A 24,438-nucleotide genomic window follows, 5' to 3' on the forward strand; every position below is an offset into this window, starting at 1 on the left:
ATGTCTATAAGTGTACACAATCATCGTAGTTTTTCTATGAAAGCATTGGAAAACGCTTTTCCAGTTCAAACGTTTTATCATACTTCTCGAATTTTTAACAAAGCTTTTTTCTTTATAAAAAAAAAAATCGAAAATTACTGTTTCTTCGAGAAAATATTTTAGATATTAAAACAGAATTTCTTAAAAATTTTTAAAACCTGAGACAATGTTTAAACTTTTATCTTTCAAATAAGTCCTTGTTTATCAAAATCGGTTAAGAATTGTACCTGGTACAATCAGTAGCAGAAACGCTATTTTAGATATTCTTAAGCCGGAGTGATGAACAGCCTTAACTTACTATCTTCTTTAAGAATGTAATCGCATACATATACATAGATATATATACATTAAATGCTTAATACCACTTAATATGTGAGTTTGTTCCTAGTTGCATTTAAATATAAATATGTATATATATATATACAGGATGTACCGATATAGTAGTACAAAACAAAAGAGATTAATTCATTGTGCAAAAGTAAGTTGAAATTATAAAATGATATTTTTTCTGAAATCTATAAATAAATTAAAATATACAGATGTGTTTTTTTTAAAAAGTTTAGCTCGAAACATTTTATCAACATATTATTCAAAGTATTACTCGAATGATTCATTCTACAATTATTGAAGTATTAATTTGTTTAAGATAGAACAATAAATACTTTGGACAATTAGTCATTTAAATAAATAAATGTATTGTCAAATCTTATTTTAGTAACAAAATCTATATGAAATTAGGACTTTGTTTTCAAATACAAAAATCTCATTTTAATCGATTCTCAAGTTAACTTTGGATTAGACTTGTGGTTAATGGAATTTTAATTAAATAAAATGTCATTTTATAGTTCAATTGACTTTTGTCCGGGAACACTCATGAAGGGAATGGTACTTATGCACTTGTGTATGTACAATCATTGTATGGTAACGAAGACGATGTGACAAGAATTTCATGCATGTTAATACACTAGATATAATATTCACAGTTGTGCTCAGTTAAATCATGATAACTTTAAAAAAATGTAAGGAAATAAAATAATTTATTATAATATAAAAAAATATATCTGTGCTATTAAATCGGGTCTATCAAAATATTACTTTTTTCTATTTGAAATAAGGTTAAGAATAAGAGTGAGAGTGAGTGTAGGGTGAGTGAATGAAATGAGCGGGTAAGAAAATTGAACATTTATTTAATTTATTTTATTTTTTCTTTAAGTAAAACGATCTCTTGCATCAAATATTAAAGCACGAAATAACAGTTCTCTCTGTGTGTGTATGCTTGTGTTTGTGTTTATTGAACCTTGTCTTTTTTTTGACGTTGATTAGAAAAGATTAGAATTCATGCGTTATCAGTGACAATGATGTGAATATCTCAGTGTGCCTACAAACGTCATAAAAGTATGTTTTACAGCAATTCGTGAGGTGCTTGGTGATTCCAATGAAAGAAACAAAAAGCTATAATTTTTATAATTATATTTATATATTAAAATATCAGACGTAGTTTTTTACTATTTGAAAATTATTTTCAATAAGTACAATGGTTGAAGACACATATAAAACAAATAGTGTTACTGAAGGTACAGAAAGTAACATAAATCAGTTGAATGAAATTGATAACAGGTAAGGCACAAATTTACTTTTTCTATGATATTAAAATATATATTTATATATATTATTTTTTAGCCATGCATCTGTTAATGACAGACCAAAATTTCTTCCAAATAAAAATCTGTATATTAAAAAAAACAACGTTGAATATACTCCAGGTTTAGGATTTGTACGTTATAATCATGCAATGAGGAATTTAATACCTATGCGTTCCAAGATAATGTATGTATATTTAAGAAATATATTTCTACAAAAATATTTGCTTATATATAATTGTATTATCTGATATAATATTTGTTAATATACTGATCACAATTATTTAGAACAAAGGAAAAATTATATAATAATGACAAATATGTTCTAGTGACAAAGAAGCTATGCCAGCAGATAACGCTGGATTATTTTCATATACATTTGTAACTTGGATGACAAGATATTTATGGAAAGCATATAAGAAGGGTATTTCATTATCGGATCTTCCATTAATTTCACCTTATGATAGTTGTATTTATAATGTACAAAGGTAAGAAAATTATAATTATATATTTAGAAAAATATTATGTGTTAAATTTTATCTCATCATACTTAGAATTATAAATTATTTCAGATTAGAAAACCTATGGCAAGAAGAATTACATAGAAATGGTCCTGACAATGCATCATTTTGTATGGCTGCGTGGAAATTCGTACGCACAAGAGTATACGTCAGTTGCGTTGTTATGAGTTTCTCAGTAATTTTTGGTTTTATAAGCCCTGTACGTTAATATTTTTTTTTATACATTTAATATATTTTAATATCCAGTGTATATTTATATTATTTAAAATGTATTAATTTGTGTAGGCAATATTAATGAGAAAGGTCCTAGAATACATACAGTCCCCGGAAGGAACCATTTGGGATGGAATTAAATGGGCATTATTGTTAACATTATGTGATTTTTTGAGAACAATATTTCTTACATGGACTTGGATTGTTAATTATAGAACAGCATTAAGACTGAAATCATCTTGTACTGCTTTATTGTATAAAAAAATTATTGGATTAAACAATATTGGAAACATAAATACAGGAGAAGTATGATTTATTGAAATTTATATTTTATTTTATATTTTGTTTTAGTATTTTTTAATATATATAATTTTATAAATCTTTTTTTCTTCTTATCTTAGCTAGTGAACCTATTTTCCAATGACAGTCAAAGAATATTTGATGTTGTTCTTTATGGTCCAATGATTGTCAACAGCCCTATAATTATTATTTTTAGTATTGTTTACATACTGCACTTCTTCAGTCCATTGGCTCTCTTAGGCATGGTAGCATTTATTTTATTTTACCCTTTACAGGTAAAAAAAGTTAATAAATATAACAAATTCATTTTTATATCTTAAAATATATGAATATAAATTAATATAAACAAACATATGCTTGTATTTCAGTACTTACTTTCTCGTTTAAATGGTTACTTACGAAGTAAAACAGTAACGGTTACTGATTCTCGTGTGAAATTGATGAATGAAATTCTAGAAACTATAAAGATGATCAAAATGTATTCGTGGGAGAATTATTTTTGTCAAAAACTTCTCAGTAATTATTAAACTAATCAATATAAGATATATATTTATATATAAGATTATATATTTATTCATACAATCAGTAAATTTTCTACTTTTCAGATATACGTAAAGCAGAAAAAAGTTGGTTACATAAAATAGCATATTTTCAAAGTCTTAGTGTTTCATTGACACCTGCTGTGCCTATTATGTCTGCTATTCTTACTTTTTTGGCCCATGTGTCTGGAGGATATAATCTTACAGCTGCACAGGTAGATATTATCTCATTAATAATATAACTATATATAAAACAGAGAAATATTTATTGAGTTCAAGAAAATATTATATTATATACTATATATTACATAGTACATATAATACATGAAAAAATTTGTTTCACCTTGCAAAATAATAGCGCCCTTTTTTTATAAATCTTAATGTTATATTTTATATACAACAATAAAAGTGTTGCACTTACTGGAGAACATATTACAGGCTTTTCCTATTGCTTCTTTATTTTGGAACCAGCTGAGACTGGTACTTGTTGCGCTTAAGGATTCTACACGATATATTATCAGCGCACATATATCCCTTAGAAGATTTCAGGTTTTTTTAAATTTTCAACTGTTATAGCTTATATAGCTTAATATTACAATTTCTATACATATTATTAAGAGAACAATTTTTGTGTATTTTATATGTAATTTTCCTTAAAATAACAATAATTTAACTAATACTAACAATTTTATAGTTTTTAAAGGTATAATAATACAACTTTTATTTTAATACATTTTACATCTATTAAATTATAAATAAAGTTGTTCATTATTAAAAATTGCTACAAATTATATTTAATACATTTCACTTTCTATGAGTTAATCAGTTAAATTAATAAATATAAAAAAAATAAACAGGAAGAGAAGTGTAAAAAGTTCTCTGATTAAAATAATTATATACTCCAATGTATTGAAATATATACATAAATTATATATCTTATAATAATATGTAAATGAAAGTAATTAAAATGTGGGAAAGCTTTTAGTAATGGGTTATGGATTAAATAGATAGAAAAAATGTTGCATGTTCTGCACAAGTGTAATATAAATTGCTTTCTATTTATCTTGTATATATGTTTATGTTTATATAAGTAAGAGAATTCAAGTATATTATAATTACAAGGATGGAGTATAAAAAATATTAAATTTACATTTTTATTAAACCAAATTGTAGAAAATAATTACTAAAATAACTTATAACTACTAATATAATATTTAACTGCATTGCTCTTTCAGGTATTTCCTTTTGTATCGCTACTCAGTGCACAAATTCGTACTAGTTTCATGTTTTTACAAGTGGCCATAATTAATATTATTGCATCACAGATAACTTTCCTCAGATTAAAGGTGTTTATTCCTATATTTTTATACAATTATTATAACATTTATAGATAATACTTTACTTATAGATGCACGCTATGCTACCTATTTATATTTTTTTCATATAAAATATACTTAAAATCATGCATGATCCTTTTGTTTTAATTAGAACTAATAAATATTTTAATATTGCATGATGTATATATATGTTACCGTGAAAGACCGAAATTGGAGAATGTCATGATTCACATGGTCGCTTGATGTATGTTTGAAATATTAATGTATAAGAATAAACCAAAATATTCGGTCTTTTACCGACATATTTCGTATGTGTTAACAAGCGACCATGTGAATCTTAACATTCTCCAATTTCGGTCTTTCACGGTAACATATATATACACATTTATATTTTGAGTACATTTAGGTCTTAACGTTGTATAATTTTATCGTGTACATATATTATGTTAAAAACAAAAGATATTAACTTATTTTAAAAGTTATTTTAATTATTAATATATTTTTGTTGCTTTGTATTCATATATTGTTTGTTAGTAGATTTTTTCCTTTTTTTTTATGTATATTCTGCAGTGTTTGTGTCTGTGTTATCTTATTTATTAATAAATAAGATATTACAATTGAGTTATATAACATGTTAGCAATAATTAATTTAATGAAAGGTGACATTGAAAACAGCATGCTATTATTATTAATTTATTGTTGATTGTAGATTTTATAAAACAAGTTTGGTTATATGTATATGCATAATGTTAAAATGTATAACATAATTCATTTCACTCTACTTTATATTTTATTTCTCTGCTTATCGTTTAAATAAGATATTTTTGATAATAGTATGTTAAACTTATAATTTTTAGAGATAAAATAAAAGTGATGAAGATATTGTAAAATCTACAGACAATAATGTTGTATTATGTATTATGTGCTTTAAATGTAATGAAATATTATAAATGTGTATATATTATGATAATATGATGCGTATCGAAATAAATTAATGTATTATTAAATTTATACAGAAAATAATGTTATTGGAAAACGACAGTGTCAATATATCAAGACCAATTATGAAATCACAATCAATAGCAATTGCTAATGCAACATTTATTATTGATAATTCTAAGAAACAAACTGATGTATTGAAGAAATCAAAAAGCAACAAAATGTGAGTAAATATATTAATAAAAAATTTTTTTTCTATAATTGTAACTTACAATAAAAAATATTCATTTTCTATTTTATTTAATGCTTTTATATATTTGTAATATTTTAGAAAGAATTCAGATGCTAATGCAGCAGCAGAGCTTGAAAAACTTAAAAATCCTGACAACATGTATGTCCAAATACTTACAGATATAACATTTGGTGCACCTAAAGGCAAATTAATTGGAATTTGTGGTCAAGTTGGAAGTGGAAAATCTAGTCTCTTGCTTGCAATATTAGGTCAATTAAAAATAAAAGAAGGACAACTTTCAAGAGAAGGCTCTTGTGCTTTTGTCAGTCAACAAGCATGGATAATTAATGCAACCTTCAAGGAGAATATTTTGTTTGGAGAACAGTTTGATGCTAAACGTTACTATCAAGCACTAACTGTATGTAACTTAAAAGATGATTTAAATATGTTGCCAGGAGGGGATGAAACTGAAATTGGTGAAAGAGGTATCAATTTATCAGGAGGCCAAAAACAAAGAGTCGCACTTGCCCGAGCTTTTTATGCTAATCGGTAGATTTCACAATTCAATTTTACTCTTTCTTAAATATTCATTTTTCAATTTCTAGACTTAATCAGTTACAACCAAATTTATGTATTTGTAGGGATATTTATTGTCTGGATGATCCTTTGAGTGCAGTAGACGCACATGTTGGAAATTATATTTTTAACAAATTAATTCTTGATGCTTTAAAGGAAAAAACAGTTATACTTGTTACTCATCAAATTCAGGTATTTTTTAATAAATAATAAAATAATAATTTTATCACAGGCTGGTCTCTTAGCAGATTTTATTTTATCTAGTTTTTGGAATGCTGTCACCAAATTTATCTACTTCAAAATGGAAAAATTTCCGAGCACGGAACGCATACAGAACTTATGCAATTGAATAAAGAGTATGCAATTACAGTAAACAACATATTTAAACAATCAAAAGATAAGTTAAATGGGTATGTTATTTTAATACAATTATTATTTTAGTATATCATACACTTAATGATAAATTAATTAATTAATAAATTAATTAATAAATTAATTAATAAATCGCTCCTAAAAATAGCAATAAAAAAAGCTATTATAACAGGACAAAGTCCTAATAAAATTAGGAAGAAGAAGAAAAAGATACACTTAATGCTTTATATTATTGTTTATATTAGTTTCTATTATTCTACAGAGAACAATATGGACAAATTATGAATAAAAAAAATGATATCGGTTCTGAATCAAACGCTGAACTTATTGATTCTCCTGGGAATCGAGATGAAGAAAGTTCCAAAAAAATTCACAGCGAAGGTAATAAACTATTTTATATATTTTCTAAAATAAATAATTAATTATTATTGAATAATCTTCAATCAATCTTCAGGGGCCACTTTAACATTGCAAGATAAAGTTGAAACTGGATCTGTAAAAGTGCAAACGTATCATACATATATAAAAGCTGCTGGTGGATATTTGATGGCCTTTTTAGTATTTTCCATATTATTTTCAAATGTAGGTGGTATGGCATTTAGTTCATGGTGGCTTGTTGTATGGATCAAAGCAGGTGGTGGAGTAAGTAGACTTTTAATTTTAAAACATATTTTAAATAGAGATATATAACATACAATATGATCTGATATAATTCAAAGAAATAGAAAATAAATGAAGAAGTAATATTATAAATTATAATTACTTATAATTATATAATTATTTATTATAAATTCTTTCTTCCTTTTTTTTTTTTTTTTAAGAATGCAACTATAACTGTTCCTGGCAGTAATGTTACTTTTATATCAGATAACATAATCGAGAATCCAAATTTCACTTATTATCGAGATATTTATGCTATATGTATTGGTATTATAATTATAACAAGCCTCATCCGTGGATCGGTGATAACATATGCTACAATTCGTGCTTCAATAACTATACATAATAAGGTTTTCAAAAAAATCATTGCGGCTCCTCTGAAGTTTTTCGAAACCACTCCAAGTGGTAGAATACAAAATATTTTTAGCCGAGATATAGATGAAGGTATATTATAATATATATGTGTATATATATTTATGCATGTCATATACATCATGTAAAAGAAAATAATTTTAATTTATACATTCCTCATTTATAGTTGACAACTATTTACCTTTGGCAGTGGACTATATGATACAAAATATTTTCACTTGTATGATAGCTATTTTCTTTATATGTTTGGTACTTCCATGGTTTGTTATACCTTTAATTATTCTTGGTACAGCGTTTTTTATAATCAGCAAAATGTTTAGGTAAGTTAAATGTAATGCACGTCAGTTTAAATAAATAAGAAAATTCATTGGAAATTGATTTATTTACATTACATAGAGTCGCGATGAGAGATTTCAAAAGAATGGAAAGTACTTCGCGTTCGCCTGTTCTGAGTTTTGTTACAACCACTGTTCAAGGTCTGCATACTATCCATGCTTTCAGAAAAGAGAAAAATTTTATAAAGAAGTAAGTATATTGTTTTTATATACTATAAGATTAAATAAAGATATCTGTTATGTGTATCACATTTTTACATAGGTTTCAAGAATTATTGGATGTCAATAATTTATGCACTTACATGTGTAATGCAGCAATGCGTTGGTCCGCTGTAAGGCTGGATAGTTTAGCAATCACTTGTTGTTCTATCACAGCATTCTTCATTATCTTTTTGAAAGGTACAATACCTGCTGCACTTGCTGGTCTTGCCATGGCATATGCTACCCAAATCTCAGGTGTCTTTCAATACACTGTTAGATTAATGTCAGAGACTGAAGTACGTTTTATTAGTGTTGAGAGGATAAATTATTATCTTAAGGTATATTTTATATAATTATTTTTTTAAACTAAATAAATCACATAGTAATAATATTCTATACGTTCAGAATTTAGAAAAGGAAGAAACCCCTAAAGAGTCATTAATTAAAATTGATGACAATTGGCCTACTTCTGGTAAAATACAATTTAAAAATGTTAAAATGAAATATAGAAAAGAATTACCACTTATATTACTGAATATTTCATTTACTGTCAAACCTGGAGAAAAAATGGGTAAGATTGTGTATTTTCAAATATATTTCTACTAATGTGCTATATTATTTTATATATATATTTGTTTTATTATATCATTTTCGTTTTAGGAATTATTGGTAGAACAGGTTCTGGAAAAAGTTCTTTAACTATTGCATTATTTCGATTGGTTGAAATTTGTGAAGGAATAATCAAAATTGACGGTGTAGATATATCTAAATTAGAACTAAGTTTATTAAGAAGTAAACTTTCTATTATACCACAGGATCCAGTATTATTCAATGGAACAATACGGTAAAAATAAAGATAAAATTAGATAGAATTTAACAATTATAAAAAAAAAATAGGTGAAAAATTTTAATTTTTATATAGATCTAATTTGGACCCATTTGAACAATATTCTGACGTTGAAATTTGGAATGCTCTTGAGAAAAGTCAACTTAAAGAAAAAGTTAAGTTATTGAATGGCCAACTTGAAGCACTTGTAGAAAGCAATGGAAATAATTTTAGTGTTGGAGAAAGACAACTTATTTGCTTAACAAGAGCTCTTTTGCGTAATAGCAAGGTAAGATAATTGAATAAAAATGATTAATTATTTATTATATATTACATATATATTTTATATTGCAGATATTGGTCTTGGATGAAGCAACCGCAGCAGTTGATCCTGAAACTGAAACAGCTATTCAGAATACAATACACAATGAATTTGTGGAATGTACTGTTTTAACTATCGCACATCGTTTAGAAACTATTTTAAGATATGATAAAATTCTTGTTATGGAAAATGGATCTATTCTCGAATTAGATACGCCAACTAATCTTCTCTCGAATCCTAATTCAGAATTTTCTAAAATGATGGCTGTTACAAAAAAAACAATTAAATAATGTGCAATTTATTTTTTAATATTTTATTCGAAATAAAAGAAGAAAAAATTGCGCAACTTGTCAATTGCATATTATAATTTTTTTTTTTTATTATTAAGATACAAAAAGTTGTTGTTTTTTATTTTAATTAACTTTATAATTTTATCTTATTTGTGAAATAATAATTTATATTTTACAACTTTATATCTTCTATTAAGATAATTATAATACTCGCCAAAAGTATTGCAATAAATAATTTTAGTTTGATACAATCAATAACAAAAACGGAGCAAAAGAAATGTGATTAATACTATTTTAATTTTATATCTATTTTATACAAATCTTTATTTTTATTTGATGTTTTTATAATTATAATTATAGATTATGGTTATAATATATGATATAATTATAGATTATATATATTCTTAATATTATTTATAACAAAAAAGGAAAAGATGCACAATGCTCTTTATAATTCATGGTTAATCTATAAAATGTGATTCAGTGAGGTGTGTTTAGAGTACGGGGAGCGTGAGCATTTGAGACAATCTCAAGCTATTGTGTCTAAACACAGTCAAAGGAAGCACATTTTATAGATTGCCGAAACCTTCTGGGCATTCTTTAGAATGCTCGTAACTTGTTTTCAATTGTTTCAGATATTCTATAGAATCCATATTTTTTCACATTAACCGTAACATAACATTTTACACACAATCGAATAATAATAATAATAGTAATAATAATATATTATATTTCATTCATTATTTTAATACTGTAACTAATAATTGATAGTATTTTTATAGATATTAATATATATAAATAAAATGTTTGTTAAAAATAGTTATTAAGATTTTATTCATATATAATTTTTTAAAAATACATTAAAAATTTATATAAGTATTGACCAATATTTTTACTTTATCTTAAAAAAAAAAAAATTGGATGTATATATTTATGTAAATTAAACAAGTCAAAGAGATAATTTTGTAAGAAATATTATACAAATTGTCTATTTATATTTAAATGCGAAAAATAAGGAAATAATAAATAAGTTCGGTTGATAACAAACTTCGGAATATTGATTAGTTCCCAAGAACATGGATCTGCTCATGCTCGCCACGAAAGATTCAGCTGTCTGAAAAAAAGGACGATCGTAGCTGAAAAATGTTCATTAGATTGACAGTTTGTTAATATTAAAATGTTTATTAAACGTTAATATTTTTAATTTGTTATTGTTTATTAATATTGAAATGTAGTCTATATAAAATGCCGTAAAGGCAGTGCTATCATTATTCGAACTGTCAGAAAAAAGGTAAGTGAAGGTGTTGACATAAAGAAATTTATTTTGTATGTAGAACTATTTAAATCTTTCATTTTTTATCGTCATTATATTATTAAGAAATATAAACAAAGAAATTAATTTTTAACAAACATCAGAATAATACAATTGCAAAATATATAATGTACACATAAATAATTACTAATTATACATTATTATTATTTAAATATAAACAAATACGTTATAAGTATAATGTTATTCCTTAATTTGTAGGCCTCATCATTGCGAACATAATACCAATTATGATGTTGGGGCGGAAGCAGAGCCTCAAAGGGGAAACCGTCCTGGCTGATTATGGTCCGGAGGAGTCCCTCAATGAGAGCGCTGACATTGAATGGGTGAATAAGGTAAGCATAAATAATTGAATAAAGTTTATTAATAAAACAATTATTAAATTTTTTACATTTTTTTTTATAGTTATGGGTAAGAAGATTAATGCGGTCCTGTGCATTGTTATCATTGGCTTCAGTTTGTTTAAACACACCGAAAACTTTTGAGAAAGTTCCATCTCTGCAATATATTACATTTGTTTGTGATTTGATAGTTACTTTTCTGTTTACTGCTGAAATGATAGCTAAAATGTATATTCGTGGTATACTGAAGGTAGATACTTTACTTGTATATATAAAAAAAGCAATAGAATTATATATATTAGTATTTTTTATATTTAAAACTATATTATTCCAGAGAGATAAATCTTATTTAAAGGATCATTGGTGTCAGTTCGACGCCAGTATGGTTGTATTTCTTTGGCTTTCAGTCATATTACAAATGTTCGAAATGCTTGGTTTTGTCTTAAAGTTTAGTTATGCATCTATCGTACGTGCACCAAGACCATTGATTATGATACGTTTCCTTCGTGTTTTCCTTAAATTCTCTATGCCTAAGGCTAGAATTAATCAAATATTCAAGTAAGAAAAGTATTGAAATAATAAGGAATTGTCTTTTTTTTTAAATACAAGTATTAAATTAATACGAAGATAAACTTTGTTTTTCTTTACAGACGTTCGAGTCAACAAATTTACAACGTTACTCTTTTCTTCCTTTTTTTTATGTCTTTATACGGTCTACTTGGTGTTCAGTTCTTTGGTGAACTTAAAAATCATTGCGTTTTAAACACTACAGATCCACACCATATTACTATAAATAGTTTGGCTATACCCGATACCTTTTGTTCTACTGATCCAGAATCAGGTTACCAATGTCCAGAAGGAATGATGTGTATGAAACTTGAGTTATCAAAATACATTATGGGTTTTAATGGATTTGATGAATTCGGTAATATATTATAATTAATCCTTAATCATTTTTTTCAATCTATATTATAATAGAATTAAATATAATAGAGTCAATTTTTTCTTTACAATAATGAATAATTGTATTATTAATTGAGGTGATCTTATTTATAGCTACTAGCATCTTTACAGTATATCAAGCTGCTTCCCAAGAAGGATGGGTTTTTATCATGTATCGTGCAATTGATAGTTTGCCTGCTTGGCGTGCTGTTCTTTACTTCAGTACTATGATTTTTTTTCTCGCTTGGCTAGTTAAAAATGTATTTATTGCTGTTATTACTGAAACTTTTAATGAAATTAGAGTGCAATTTCAACAAATGTGGGGAGTGAGAGGACATATCAGCAATAGTTCAGCATCACAGGTCATTTTAAAATCTATAATTCAACTATTAATATGTATGTAATTTATATTTATATTATTAATTATGACCAAATGAATATTTTTTTAGATTTTAACCGGCGATGATAATAGTTGGAAATTAGTAACTTTGGACGAAAATAAACATGGAGGATTAGCATCACCTATTTGTCATGCAATTCTTAGATCACCGCATTTTCGTATGGTCGTAATGTGTGTCATATTAGCAAATGGTATAACCACAGCAACAATGAATTTCAAACACGATGAGAAGCCAAGGCACACTTATTACGATAATTATTATTATGCTGAAATTGCTTTCACTATCTTTCTGGATTTAGAAACTTTATTCAAAATTTGGTGCCTTGGTTATCGAAGTTACTACAAGCACTCTATCCACAAATTTGAACTGTTGCTTGCAATCGGCACGACTATTCACATCATTCCAGTCTTCTATCTTTCTGCATTCACTTATTTCCAGGTCTTTATATCTATCTCTTATTTTCACAATAATTTAATCCGCATTAAAAAAATATACATTATCAAAAAAAAAAAAGAGAAGAAGAAAAAATAGAGATTACCATTTTATTGGATACTTTTCATTTTTAACAGGTTCTTAGAGTTGTTAGACTAATTAAAGCATCTCCAATGTTAGAAGATTTCGTATATAAGATATTTGGACCTGGAAAAAAATTAGGTAGTCTTATCATCTTCACCATGTGCCTGTTGGTGATATCTTCCAGTATTTCTATGCAACTATTTTGTTTTCTATGTGACTTTACTAAATTTGAAACATTTCCCGAGGTAAAAAATAAACGATTGTATTAATTATTTTAATTATATGAGGGGCTTTATTATTAAGTAATTTATATTGGTTTATACATTATTTTTAGGCCTTTATGTCTATGTTTCAAATACTTACTCAAGAAGCTTGGGTTGATGTTATGGATGAAACTATGTTAAGAACACACGAGACTATGGCACCATTTGTTGCTGTGTATTTTATTTTATATCATCTCTTTGTCACACTGGTAATAATATTACCATATAACATTAAGTATTCTTGTAAATATGAACATATTTATTTTTTAACTTATTCCTTTGCAGATCGTTTTAAGTCTTTTTGTTGCTGTAATTTTGGATAATCTTGAATTGGACGAAGACATAAAGAAATTAAAACAATTAAAATTTCGCGAACAAAGCGCTGAAATAAAAGAGACCCTGCCATTTAGATTAAGAATTTTTGAAAAATTTCCTGATAGTCCGCAAATGACTTGTTTGCACAAAGTGCCATCGGATTTTAATCTTCCAAAAGTACAAACAAAATTTTATACTTCTATATATATTTTACATTTTTAAGTATATTAATAAATATAATTGTATAACAGATATTATTGATTTTGATTAGGTTCGTGAAAGCTTTATGCGACAGTTCGTATTAGAAGTAGAAGATGATGAGAACGAAGGTGCAAAGAAGATAAATGATACTTTTGATTCGAAAATAATATATAGAAAACAACGTCCTGTCAAGATATTGAATAATCCACCAAAAGTAAGGAATGTTGTTACCAGTTTGAAGAAAGCTGCCGTTATTTATATGATAAAGTAAGTACGTTAAATTGTATTTAAATTTATTTTTTTGTTCTTTAATTATAAAATTTTACAGTGATTCAAATAATCAGAGACTTCTATTGGGAGATTCTGCAATGATACCAGTTCCAGGAAAAGGACTTTTAAAACCTCAGGGTACAGTTAGCAGTGCTAAGCAACTTCGTATTGATCAAAAGAAGTAAGATAATAATAATAATGTTAATATATTTTAATGATATTAAATGTTATATAATCAAGCAAATCTTATATGTTGTAAAAAATAATCATACTGATAGATCTATAAGAAGGAGTGTTCGGAGTGGATCGATTAAATTGAAGCAAACTTATGAACATCTTATGGAAAATGGAGATATTGGAGGAATAAATCGAGTTAGCTCGTCACGAAGTAGACCACACGATTTAGATATTAAACTATTGCAAGCAAAAAGACAACAAGCAGAAATGAGAAGGTAATAGAATATTAATTGCAAATATTTATTGATATAATTGTTTTTAACAATTGCATTATTTTTAATAGAAATCAACGAGAAGATGATTTACGAGAAAATCATCCGTTCTTCGATACGCCACTTTTTGCAGTACCACGTGAAAGTAAATTCCGTAAAATTTGTCAATTGTTAGTTTATGCAAGATATGACGCAAGATTAAAAGATCCATTAACAGGGAAAGAAAGAAAAGTACAATATAAAAGTTTACAGTGAGTTTTATTTTTTTTGTTCATTATATTTTCTTATATAATAATTATTTATCTATATTTATATGATTTAATTTATTTAATTATTTGCCATATTTTTCAGCAACTTTCTAGGATTAGTTACATATCTCGATTGGGTAATGATATGTGCAACAACTTTATCTTGTATTTCTATGATGTTTGAAACTCCTCGATATCGTGTAATGGAAATTCCAGCATTGCAAATAGCCGAATACGGTTTTGTAATATTTATGAGTATAGAATTAGCTTTAAAAATTTTAGCAGATGGCCTATTTTTTACACCTAAAGCTTATATCAAAGACGTTGCTTCAGTTCTTGATGTTTTCATTTATGTTGTAAGTTACTTTTTAAAAATATGATCGATTATCTGATTGTAAAAAAAAAGACTAACAATAAGAAGAAAATCATTTAATGTTTGTGTATATTATTTTTCAGGTAAGCCTTGTATTTTTATGTTGGATGCCAAAAAGTGTACCACCAAATTCTGGTGCTCAATTGCTTATGATTTTACGCTGTGTCAGACCTTTGAGAATATTTACTCTTGTGCCGCATATGAGAAAAGTTGTTTATGAATTATGTAGAGGTTTCAAGGAAATATTGTTGGTACATAATTAAATTAAACACTTTCTTATTATTTGAAGATCTTTAAGTTACATATTTTCATATTCTAAACTTTTTAGGTTTCTACTTTGTTAATATTACTCATGTTCATATTTGCTAGTTACGGTGTTCAACTTTATGGTGGTAGGTTAGCACGTTGTAATGATCCTACTATTTTAAAACGAGAAAATTGTGTAGGAGTATTCATGAGAAGAGTTTTTGTAACGAAAATGAAATTAAGACCAGGAAAGAATGAAAGTTATCCATCCATATTAGTACCTCGTGTATGGTAAGCTTTAATATATAACATTATTCGTTTTTAAATAGTATGATCAAGTGTTTTACATTATATTTTAGGGCAAATCCAAGAAGATTTAATTTTGATAATATAGGCGATGCTATGATGGCTCTTTTTGAAGTACTTTCTTTCAAAGGTTGGCTTGATGTCAGAGATGTTCTAATCAAAGCTCTTGGCCCTGTAAGTTCATCCTTTTTTTTAACTTAATAAAAAAAAAGATCATATTATGAACTAAATGGCAGTCAATTATAGTAATTATTTATATGTCATTTAGGTACATGCAATTTATATTCATATTTACATCTTCCTTGGTTGCATGATTGGTTTAACTCTCTTTGTGGGTGTTGTTATAGCTAATTACTCTGAAAATAAAGGTACAGCTTTGTTAACAGTTGATCAGAGAAGATGGTAAGTGTAATTTCGCATATTTATAACATGCACGATGATTTCTTCTTTTTTTTTTCCTTTCTCTTTTTTCATTTTTTAATTTAAATATTAAGTTATATTTGTACTATCTTTTAGGTGTGATTTAAAAAAACGATTGAAGATTGCCCAACCTTTACATTTACCACCACGGCCTGATGGCAAAAAGTTTCGAGCATATATTTATGATATTACACAAAATATTTACTTTAAAAGATTTATTGCAGTAATGGTACTTATTAACAGCAGTCTGCTATACGTTTCTGTGAGTTGAAACTTAAACGTTATTCTGCTATAATGATTATTCTTATTTATAAAAAAGGAAATTATTATATAAAATGTGATTTAAAAAAATAAATAAAAAAAAGATATTTAAGTAATTGGTTCTGTTAAGAACTCAAAGACTGTTGCTTTGAATCATGTGTTCCTTACCGGCTACCATTAGACCGTGGTAAAAGTAACGTAATTATATTAATTGTATTTTATTTTATTTACCTCAAGTGGAGAATCGAGGAAAAACACACGGAAGCTCTAGCTACGGTGTCCACGATTCTGACACTAATCTTCCTCATAGAAGTCATTATGAAAAACATTGCTTTTACACCACGTGGCTATTGGCAGTCCAGAAGAAACAGATATGATTTGCTCGTGACAGTCGTGGGCGTTATTTGGATCATCATTCATTGTACAATGAAGGTATGTTAAAAATAAATTTAATTTTATTTGATGATGTGTGTGTGTTGCATTAAAAATGCATAATATAGAAATTAATTTGATTTTTTTTTTACAGAATGATTTATCATATCTTATTGGCTTCATGGTTGTAATTCTTAGATTCTTTACAATCACTGGCAAACATACAACACTAAAAATGTTAATGCTGACCGTTGGTGTATCTGTCTGCAAAAGTTTCTTCATCATATTTGGAATGTTTCTCTTGGTATTCTTTTATGCATTGGCAGGAACTATTATTTTTGGAACAGTAAAATATGGAGAAGGGATAGGAAGGTATAATATAAATTAACTAATATATATTTTATGATTATTAAAAAATAAATTAATTTATGTATTTATATATTTTATAGACGCGCTAATTTTGAATCACCCGTTACTGGTGTAGCAATGCTATTTCGCATTGTCACAGGAGAAGATTGGAATAAAATAATGCACGACTGTATGGTGCAACCACCTTATTGTACCCCTGCTGCTAATTATTGGGAAACAGACTGCGGGAATTTTCATGCGTCTCTAATTTATTTTTGTACATTTTATGTAATTATCACTTATATCGTCCTAAATCTTTTAGTAGGTATGTTTAAATATAAACTATATTTTGTTCATTATCCATTTGCAAGTATATTGCAAATACAATAAATATTAATTAAAATATAAATAATAAAATTAATCTATATATATACTATATATAAGTTATTTTTAACAGCTATTATCATGGAAAACTTTTCTTTATTCTATTCGAATGAAGAAGATGCATTACTTTCTTATGCTGATATAAGAAACTTTCAAAATACTTGGAATGTTGTTGATAATCATCAGAAAGGTGTTATACCAGTAAAAAGGGTATGTTTATGAGAAGTTTCTAGATAAAATATATATACTTATTATTTAACAATAACAAATAATAATATATAACGTACCCCGTAGGTAAAGTTTATTTTACGATTATTGAAAGGAAGATTGGAAACAGATCCACAGAAAGATCGTTTGTTATTCAAATACATGTGTTACGAATTAGAAAGACTTCATAATGGAGAAGATGTAACGTTTCATGATGTTATTAAGTATGTTTTACTATATTTATTAAAATAATATAAAATAATATTATTTTGCATGAAAATATATAATGTGTTATTTTTGTTATAGCATGTTATCTTATCGATCTGTGGATATTAGAAAAGCACTTCAGTTAGAAGAATTACTTGCAAGAGAAGAATTTGAGTATATTATCGAAGAAGAAGTTGCAAAACAAACAATTAGAACTTGGTTGGAAGGATGCCTGAAGAAGATACGAGCGGTAGGAGTAAGAAAAATCATTTTATTTACATTGAAATAGTTATAAATAAAATGAAACCTTGAATTAAATATAATATAATTTTAAAAAACTTTAGAAACAACAAAATAGTTTGATAGCAGGCCTTCGAGCTACAAATGATGCTGCAATACCTCCACAAGATCATATCGAAGATAAAAGTAAAGAAGTAACGAAGGAACGTGAAGAAGAAGATGAAGGAAAAGTGAGCTATATTTTATATATTATTATTTATATTTATATTTGTGTATTTTAAATAATTATAATGAATAATATTAATTTTATTAGGATATAGATGGAATGCGTCATAGAGCAAAGAAACCTGTAGTATTGCCAAGATCGGATAGCATTGGAAGTGGATCAGGTAGAAAATATCTTGCTCCGACATTATCAGATCCTGCTTCTGTAAGATCTGATAAAGATAAAATTCCTGTATCTAAAAAAAGAAACAGCAGACCACCACGTAAATTGATTTCATTGAACTTCTTTATCAAAATTCTAAAGAATATAGCAGAATATTTTTCATTTATTATTTATACTTTCAGCTACGGTCAAAAATAATCTGCCACATCTAACAGAAAATACAGAACAAAATAGACAGCAGAGAGAGCCTGTTAACACTAAATTAAGTACTCCTAAAATTTCTAGCGTTTTGCTTGAAGTTCGAGAATGGTGGAAAGAACAGTTAGCTTACAGTAGTGAATCTAGTGGAGAAGATTAGAAGATGTACAAAAAAGATATTAGATAAACTTACATATATATAAAAAGAAAACAGATAATATAAAATTGAAGATAAAATAAGTATAATATATGTGCCTAACTATTTCAAATAATCGTCCTAATGGAGATTTTGTACGCCCATATGTCTTTTCAATTAATGGTTTGCCAAATATTACATTTTAAAATGATATATTTTTAAAAAAGATACGTATATAAATAGATTTTATATTAAGTGATCTTTTCTTTTTTTCTATTGTAACATACAGAAGGACTGATATTAGTATCGCGCGTAAATTATATCAATTAATTTATAATTGTATTTTTGAATGTTTAAAATGATTACTGCATGAAACAATATAATTTATTGTTGTACTTGATCTTTTTATAGAAAATTTATTTTAATCATAAATACGTGTTATCAAATGCTTTTAAAGTAGCAACATTTTGATTTTTTAAGAGACTATAAAATCACTGCCACATGAGATTTGTAATTTATTAAAATAACACTAATAACTTCATTTCATTTTTTTTTATTTAACAAGTTCGAAATGTATCGTTAATATTTTTGACTATTTATTTTTTATGTTTACAATATCATTAGAAAAAATAACAAAAGAAATTGTTCTTTCGTTTAACGATAATTGTTTGTATATTGTGTCCCATAAAAGTTGAACGTGTATAATATAAAAAGTAAAATTTTATACTCTAATCATCAAATCATAGTTAAAATGTATTTGTTTCATATTAAAGAAAGATAATTACAAGACAGAGAAATAGAGAGAGTACAATGCAGTACATTTTTGTGAATTTAAAAAAGGTAAATAAGAATGATTTTATCTTCTTAAAATAGAGGAAATAAAATATATAATGTTATATATATATATAACATTAATTGAAAATTTTTAACAGTTCTCATTCAAAATAATTAAGTTTTGTACAATAGTAATATAATTCATAAGCTATACTCTTCTATGAAAATATTACAATAATAAATAAATAAATTGTTATTAACTTCTGTGTCACACACAATAAGCGCGATCGACACAAAATGTTTGTTATATGCAATAGGTGATACAAAGTTTAAAGAAATTTCTATAAAAATACACAATTTGAATTGGAATTAAATTTGAATTATTATATATGTTAAGATTACAAAAATAATAGTAAGAAAGAGAGCGAGAGAAAAAGAGAAAATTTATTCAGTATTATTGAAGAATGTTTTACTTATTTAAACTGTTATTAATGTAAAATAAACAAGATATAATAAATCATTAAATGCATAATATATGAAACAAATCAAACATATACGTACAAGTATAAATAAAAGCGAAAGTGACAACAAGGAGCTTTTGTATAAAAAAAAAAATAAAGTAAAAGAAACATGAGATTATGAAAATGAGAGATATCAAGAATAAAAATACCTGTGAATATTATAGTTAAATATAATTAAAATTATATATAGTGCAGCAGCAATTTATATATATGAAATGTAGAACGACATATTTACATAAAAAATCAGAAAACCTAGCTATTGTATACTATATTGTGTTTATATTTCTGTAATGAATGTTGATTATTGTTATTAGTTTACATGGCAATATGTTGTGTATTGTATACATATAAAATTAATAAATGTTGATAGATAAAATTATTTTTGTTTATATTACACAAAATTGTATAAAAATGCAAAAATTTTAGAATATATTAAATCAGGAAAATATTATCATCCGCAGACATAATTTGATTGTCGTCTGTCATTTTATTAATTGCAGCCATTATCTCTGAAGGTGTAAAGTTGGGAATGTGCTGCTCATCCAAATAAGCACGAACTCGGGGAATAGGTAGGGTTTGAACTCTTTGTTCTTGGAATAATTTATGAAGTAAAGTTCGAAAAACTTTCAATCTAAAATGAACAAAACAAAGAAAATGTGTGTTACCAATCTTCATGTACGTAATATAAAGTAATACTAAAATTCTTTTACTTTTTATAAAAAAATATAATTTATCTTTTTTGCTGTACCTGTCTTCTGTAATTGTTCCAGATCCTTCTGTTGTAGTTTCTTCACTACATAAGACTGAACTTTGAGAGACTTTAGCAATTGAAGAAGTACCAGCAGAAGTATCAGTAGAAGTACCAGCAGAAGTACCAGCAGAAGCATCAGTAGAAGTACCAGCAGAAGTAGCTGCTTTTTGTGATCGAGTTAATCTTGTACTCCTTTTGTTCAAATTAGCAGTAGATTCATCCATATCACTTATATATTCATAAGGATCACTGGTAGATGTTCCCTGTGTGTCGTGACTTTTTTTTGGGCGTTTTGAACGCTTACTTTCTTCTTCTTTTTCGCTTTCATCACTATTTATGCTAGCATTGCTATCACGTCTTCTACGCTTTCTTCTTTCTTTTTCTAATACTTTCTTGAAGTAAGCGAACTGTATCAATTCAATGGCTGCCTGCGCATCTTCAGCAGTAATATTTTTGGATAAACGTGCTTTTGCATGTGCAGTAGACAATCTAATCATTGTTTCTAAAGTACGAGCTGTTACAGGTTGAGTCTACAAAATATAGCGTGTAAAAAAATAATAAAAAACAATAATTTTATTTCACTAATATTTTAGTTATACAATACAATACGATACCCTTGCAACATCAGATTCAAGCATATCTTCCGATCGAAGTCTCGAATATTCGTCGGCTATAACTTCACTGGCTTCTTCTGTTAGTTTCGGTTTCATACAACGTGCTATATGAATATATTTTCTCATAAAATTTATGCTCAGAATTTGATCACTGAAAAAATTAATTATTTTAGCATAATATTATTAATATTATAATAATTCATTTATAGAAACGTATTAATTTTAATATACTTTTTGGCACAGGATTGTCCATGCAACATGGGGTCGTATTTCTGATAGACTTGTTTTTCTATCTCTTCGGAAAGTTCTTCATCCTGAGTTTTGGTTGTTAACATATCTAATTTACTATTCAATGGTAATGCTTCTCCATCTTGCTCCATTGGATTTCTATATCTATGCATTCTTACGACATGATCACCGATTATATTGTCCTGATCTGAATCTATTGTATCCAACATTACAAATAACAAATCGAAACGCGAAAGCAGAGAATCTTGCAATCCTATATTCTCCATTGGTGTTTTGTATTGATCATACTGTAAAAATATTTAAGAACTTATTGTTATTAATTCAAAATAATATTTAAATCAATTTTTTTGTATTCAAAAATATTTTTATTACCCTTCCATAAACAGGATTGGCAGCCGCTAAAACCGAACAACGTGCATTTAGACTTGCATGAATACCAGCTTTAGCAACAGTAACCTTTCCTTGTTCCATTACTTCATGAATAGCAGTCCTATCAAGATCTGACATTTTATCAAATTCATCAATACAGATAACACCACGATCAGCCAAAACCATAGCACCTGCTTCAAGTCTACGTTCGCCAGTTTCTTGATCCACTGTAACTGCAGCTGTTAAACCTACACCAGAAGAACCTCTACCAGTAGTTGCTATTGCACGTGGGGCAGAACACAATACATATCGTAAGAGTTGAGATTTTGCTACTGATGGATCTCCAATAAGTAGAACATTAATATCTCTATCAAACAAAATAAAAGTTCCCAAGTTGTTATTTTAAAATATAAATAAAAATTATCATATCGTCATTTTTATCTGATATATGGATTAACGTATTAAAAAAATCTCATACCCTCTGAGTCTTGTACCATTAGGTAAAAGTTTTTCCACGCCACCAAGTAGAAGACACAAAATAGCTTTTTTAATATAATCGTTTCCATGTATGGAAGGTGCTAAAGATTTACTTAAAAGTTCGAAAATATTTTTGCATGGATTACTTTTAGCTAGTTTTTTACACATTGCTATGTCATCATGTGAAATTGAGAGACTAGCTTCTTTGCTTAATTGCATAATATTATTAGCAATTACAACTGTTCTGTAAGAAATTAGAAGAAATTTAAAGTTTATGAAAATGATATTTGAGTTTTTATGAAAATAGGGAAATATTTTAACAAAGAACCTGAATGTGCCATTTGTATAGCCTCCTTGTTTTCCTGGAAGACATCTATAATTTCCTACAATTTGAACTCGATCACCTGGTTTACATAAATCTACTAAGTCATTATCACAAATAACATCAACACTGCGTGGTAATTGTCCAGCTGGTGCCTTTTCAGGCATTTCTTGGATCGTAAGAGTCTGATGATCTTTGTAAGTAGATAAGCCAAATTCTGTTTCAAGTGGATTTCCATCTTCGTCCTTAAATATAAAAATATATTTTTGTTGCGAATGTAGAATAATTAATAAAGAAATCTAAGCTAATTGTAAGAGTAATTACCGTAGTAGGATACACAGCAGATTGTGGAAATGCTTCTATTGAAGTTAAATCTGTATAAGCTCTTTCGATAACCGTTTTTGTTGTACTGCAATAATGAACACTACGTACAACTTTAGGTTTCACAAAGGAGCCTTAAATAAAAAGATTACATATATGAGCTATTAATTTATAACATTAGCCTTACGTAATAAAATATATGTAAATGTAATTACTTACATTTAGTCACGATGCCTTCAATACATACTAAATTACCCAAGAAACGTGAAGTTAAAGTTCTCGGTGTGACGTGCTTGTTCCCAAAACTTCCTTCAAATGCTACAAAAAAATCTATATTTCCCTTGGCATAATCTGTATCTACATTGGCAACAAATTGTTTCAGTGCATTCTGAAATGCTAATTGTTCTTCAAAAGAATTGTTCAATAAACTGTAATTAAGAAAAAGAAAATAGATTTAAGAATGAAATGGTTTACAATTTTAATAGTATTGTTCCAATAAGGTTTGAAAAAGAATTGTGAATATACCTAACAGCTCGTGCAGGGTTTTTTCTTCTTAAATCATTTATATTTATATGCAATCTATATCTGTTTTCTTCAATCATATTTTTAACCATAGTTGCATATATACCCTGATCTTCCTATAATAAATATATACATTTTAATTATTATATTTTCAATTGATATAATATAAGAATAAAATAATATACCATATCGTCCAAAAAATCGACATATTCTCGTTGTAATTCTTCAAGTCTTTGATCTATATCTATTGAATTCATGTTTATCGATTATTTTATATCTTGTTAATTAAAAATATTTACATTAAACAGATAAAATAGTATGAATAAACTCAAAAACTCAATCAAATCAGTACAAACTGATTTAACGCGGGAAAACAAAATAACCGTAAGGCGTGTTTACACATTCACCAATCACGTTCGAGAGTTTTCATAAAATCGAATTA

At 26.8% G+C, this 24,438-nt stretch overlaps 2 protein-coding genes across 2 annotated transcripts; one reads left to right on the top strand and one right to left on the bottom strand.

The window, feature by feature from the left end:
• The first annotated feature begins 432 nt into the window (after window positions 1-432).
• Window positions 433-19,580, top strand: LOC106793114 (sodium leak channel non-selective protein). The gene is made up of 54 exons (XM_014759761.1): window positions 433-517; window positions 885-1,058; window positions 1,448-1,656; window positions 1,720-1,866; window positions 2,009-2,167; window positions 2,252-2,399; window positions 2,486-2,719; window positions 2,815-2,988; window positions 3,082-3,229; window positions 3,319-3,467; window positions 3,691-3,801; window positions 4,488-4,598; window positions 5,606-5,751; window positions 5,860-6,309; window positions 6,402-6,528; window positions 6,601-6,746; window positions 6,971-7,089; window positions 7,163-7,350; window positions 7,530-7,812; window positions 7,907-8,060; window positions 8,137-8,265; window positions 8,338-8,614; window positions 8,682-8,847; window positions 8,937-9,120; window positions 9,199-9,391; window positions 9,457-9,615; window positions 11,245-11,379; window positions 11,450-11,635; window positions 11,720-11,943; window positions 12,036-12,310; window positions 12,442-12,689; window positions 12,777-13,166; window positions 13,298-13,489; window positions 13,579-13,716; window positions 13,793-13,999; window positions 14,094-14,290; window positions 14,352-14,474; window positions 14,572-14,745; window positions 14,814-14,993; window positions 15,094-15,346; window positions 15,447-15,614; window positions 15,692-15,900; window positions 15,969-16,089; window positions 16,184-16,317; window positions 16,432-16,597; window positions 16,834-17,028; window positions 17,123-17,340; window positions 17,418-17,641; window positions 17,774-17,910; window positions 17,995-18,131; window positions 18,214-18,364; window positions 18,459-18,584; window positions 18,668-18,842; window positions 18,925-19,580. The coding sequence occupies exons 3-54, from the start codon at window positions 1,574-1,576 to the stop codon at window positions 19,098-19,100; spliced, it is 9,444 nt and encodes a 3,147-aa protein (XP_014615247.1). The 5' UTR covers window positions 433-517; window positions 885-1,058; window positions 1,448-1,573; the 3' UTR covers window positions 19,101-19,580.
• Window positions 19,581-20,630: 1,050 nt separating this feature from the next.
• LOC106793105 (DNA replication licensing factor Mcm3) lies at window positions 20,631-24,352 on the bottom strand. Its single transcript, XM_014759749.1, has 11 exons — window positions 24,182-24,352; window positions 24,000-24,112; window positions 23,694-23,902; window positions 23,478-23,608; window positions 23,160-23,398; window positions 22,833-23,075; window positions 22,358-22,721; window positions 21,968-22,272; window positions 21,737-21,887; window positions 21,120-21,652; window positions 20,631-21,002 (listed from the first exon to the last, which is right to left on the bottom strand). The coding sequence occupies exons 1-11, from the start codon at window positions 24,251-24,253 to the stop codon at window positions 20,804-20,806; spliced, it is 2,559 nt and encodes an 852-aa protein (XP_014615235.1). The 5' UTR covers window positions 24,254-24,352; the 3' UTR covers window positions 20,631-20,803.
• Between the last annotated feature and the right edge of the window lie 86 nt (window positions 24,353-24,438).

The sequence above is a fragment of the Polistes canadensis genome, unplaced genomic scaffold, assembly GCF_001313835.1.
Source record: "Polistes canadensis isolate GaletaPanama2010 unplaced genomic scaffold, ASM131383v1 scaffold_11, whole genome shotgun sequence".
NCBI classification, from domain to species: Eukaryota; Metazoa; Arthropoda; class Insecta; order Hymenoptera; family Vespidae; genus Polistes; species Polistes canadensis.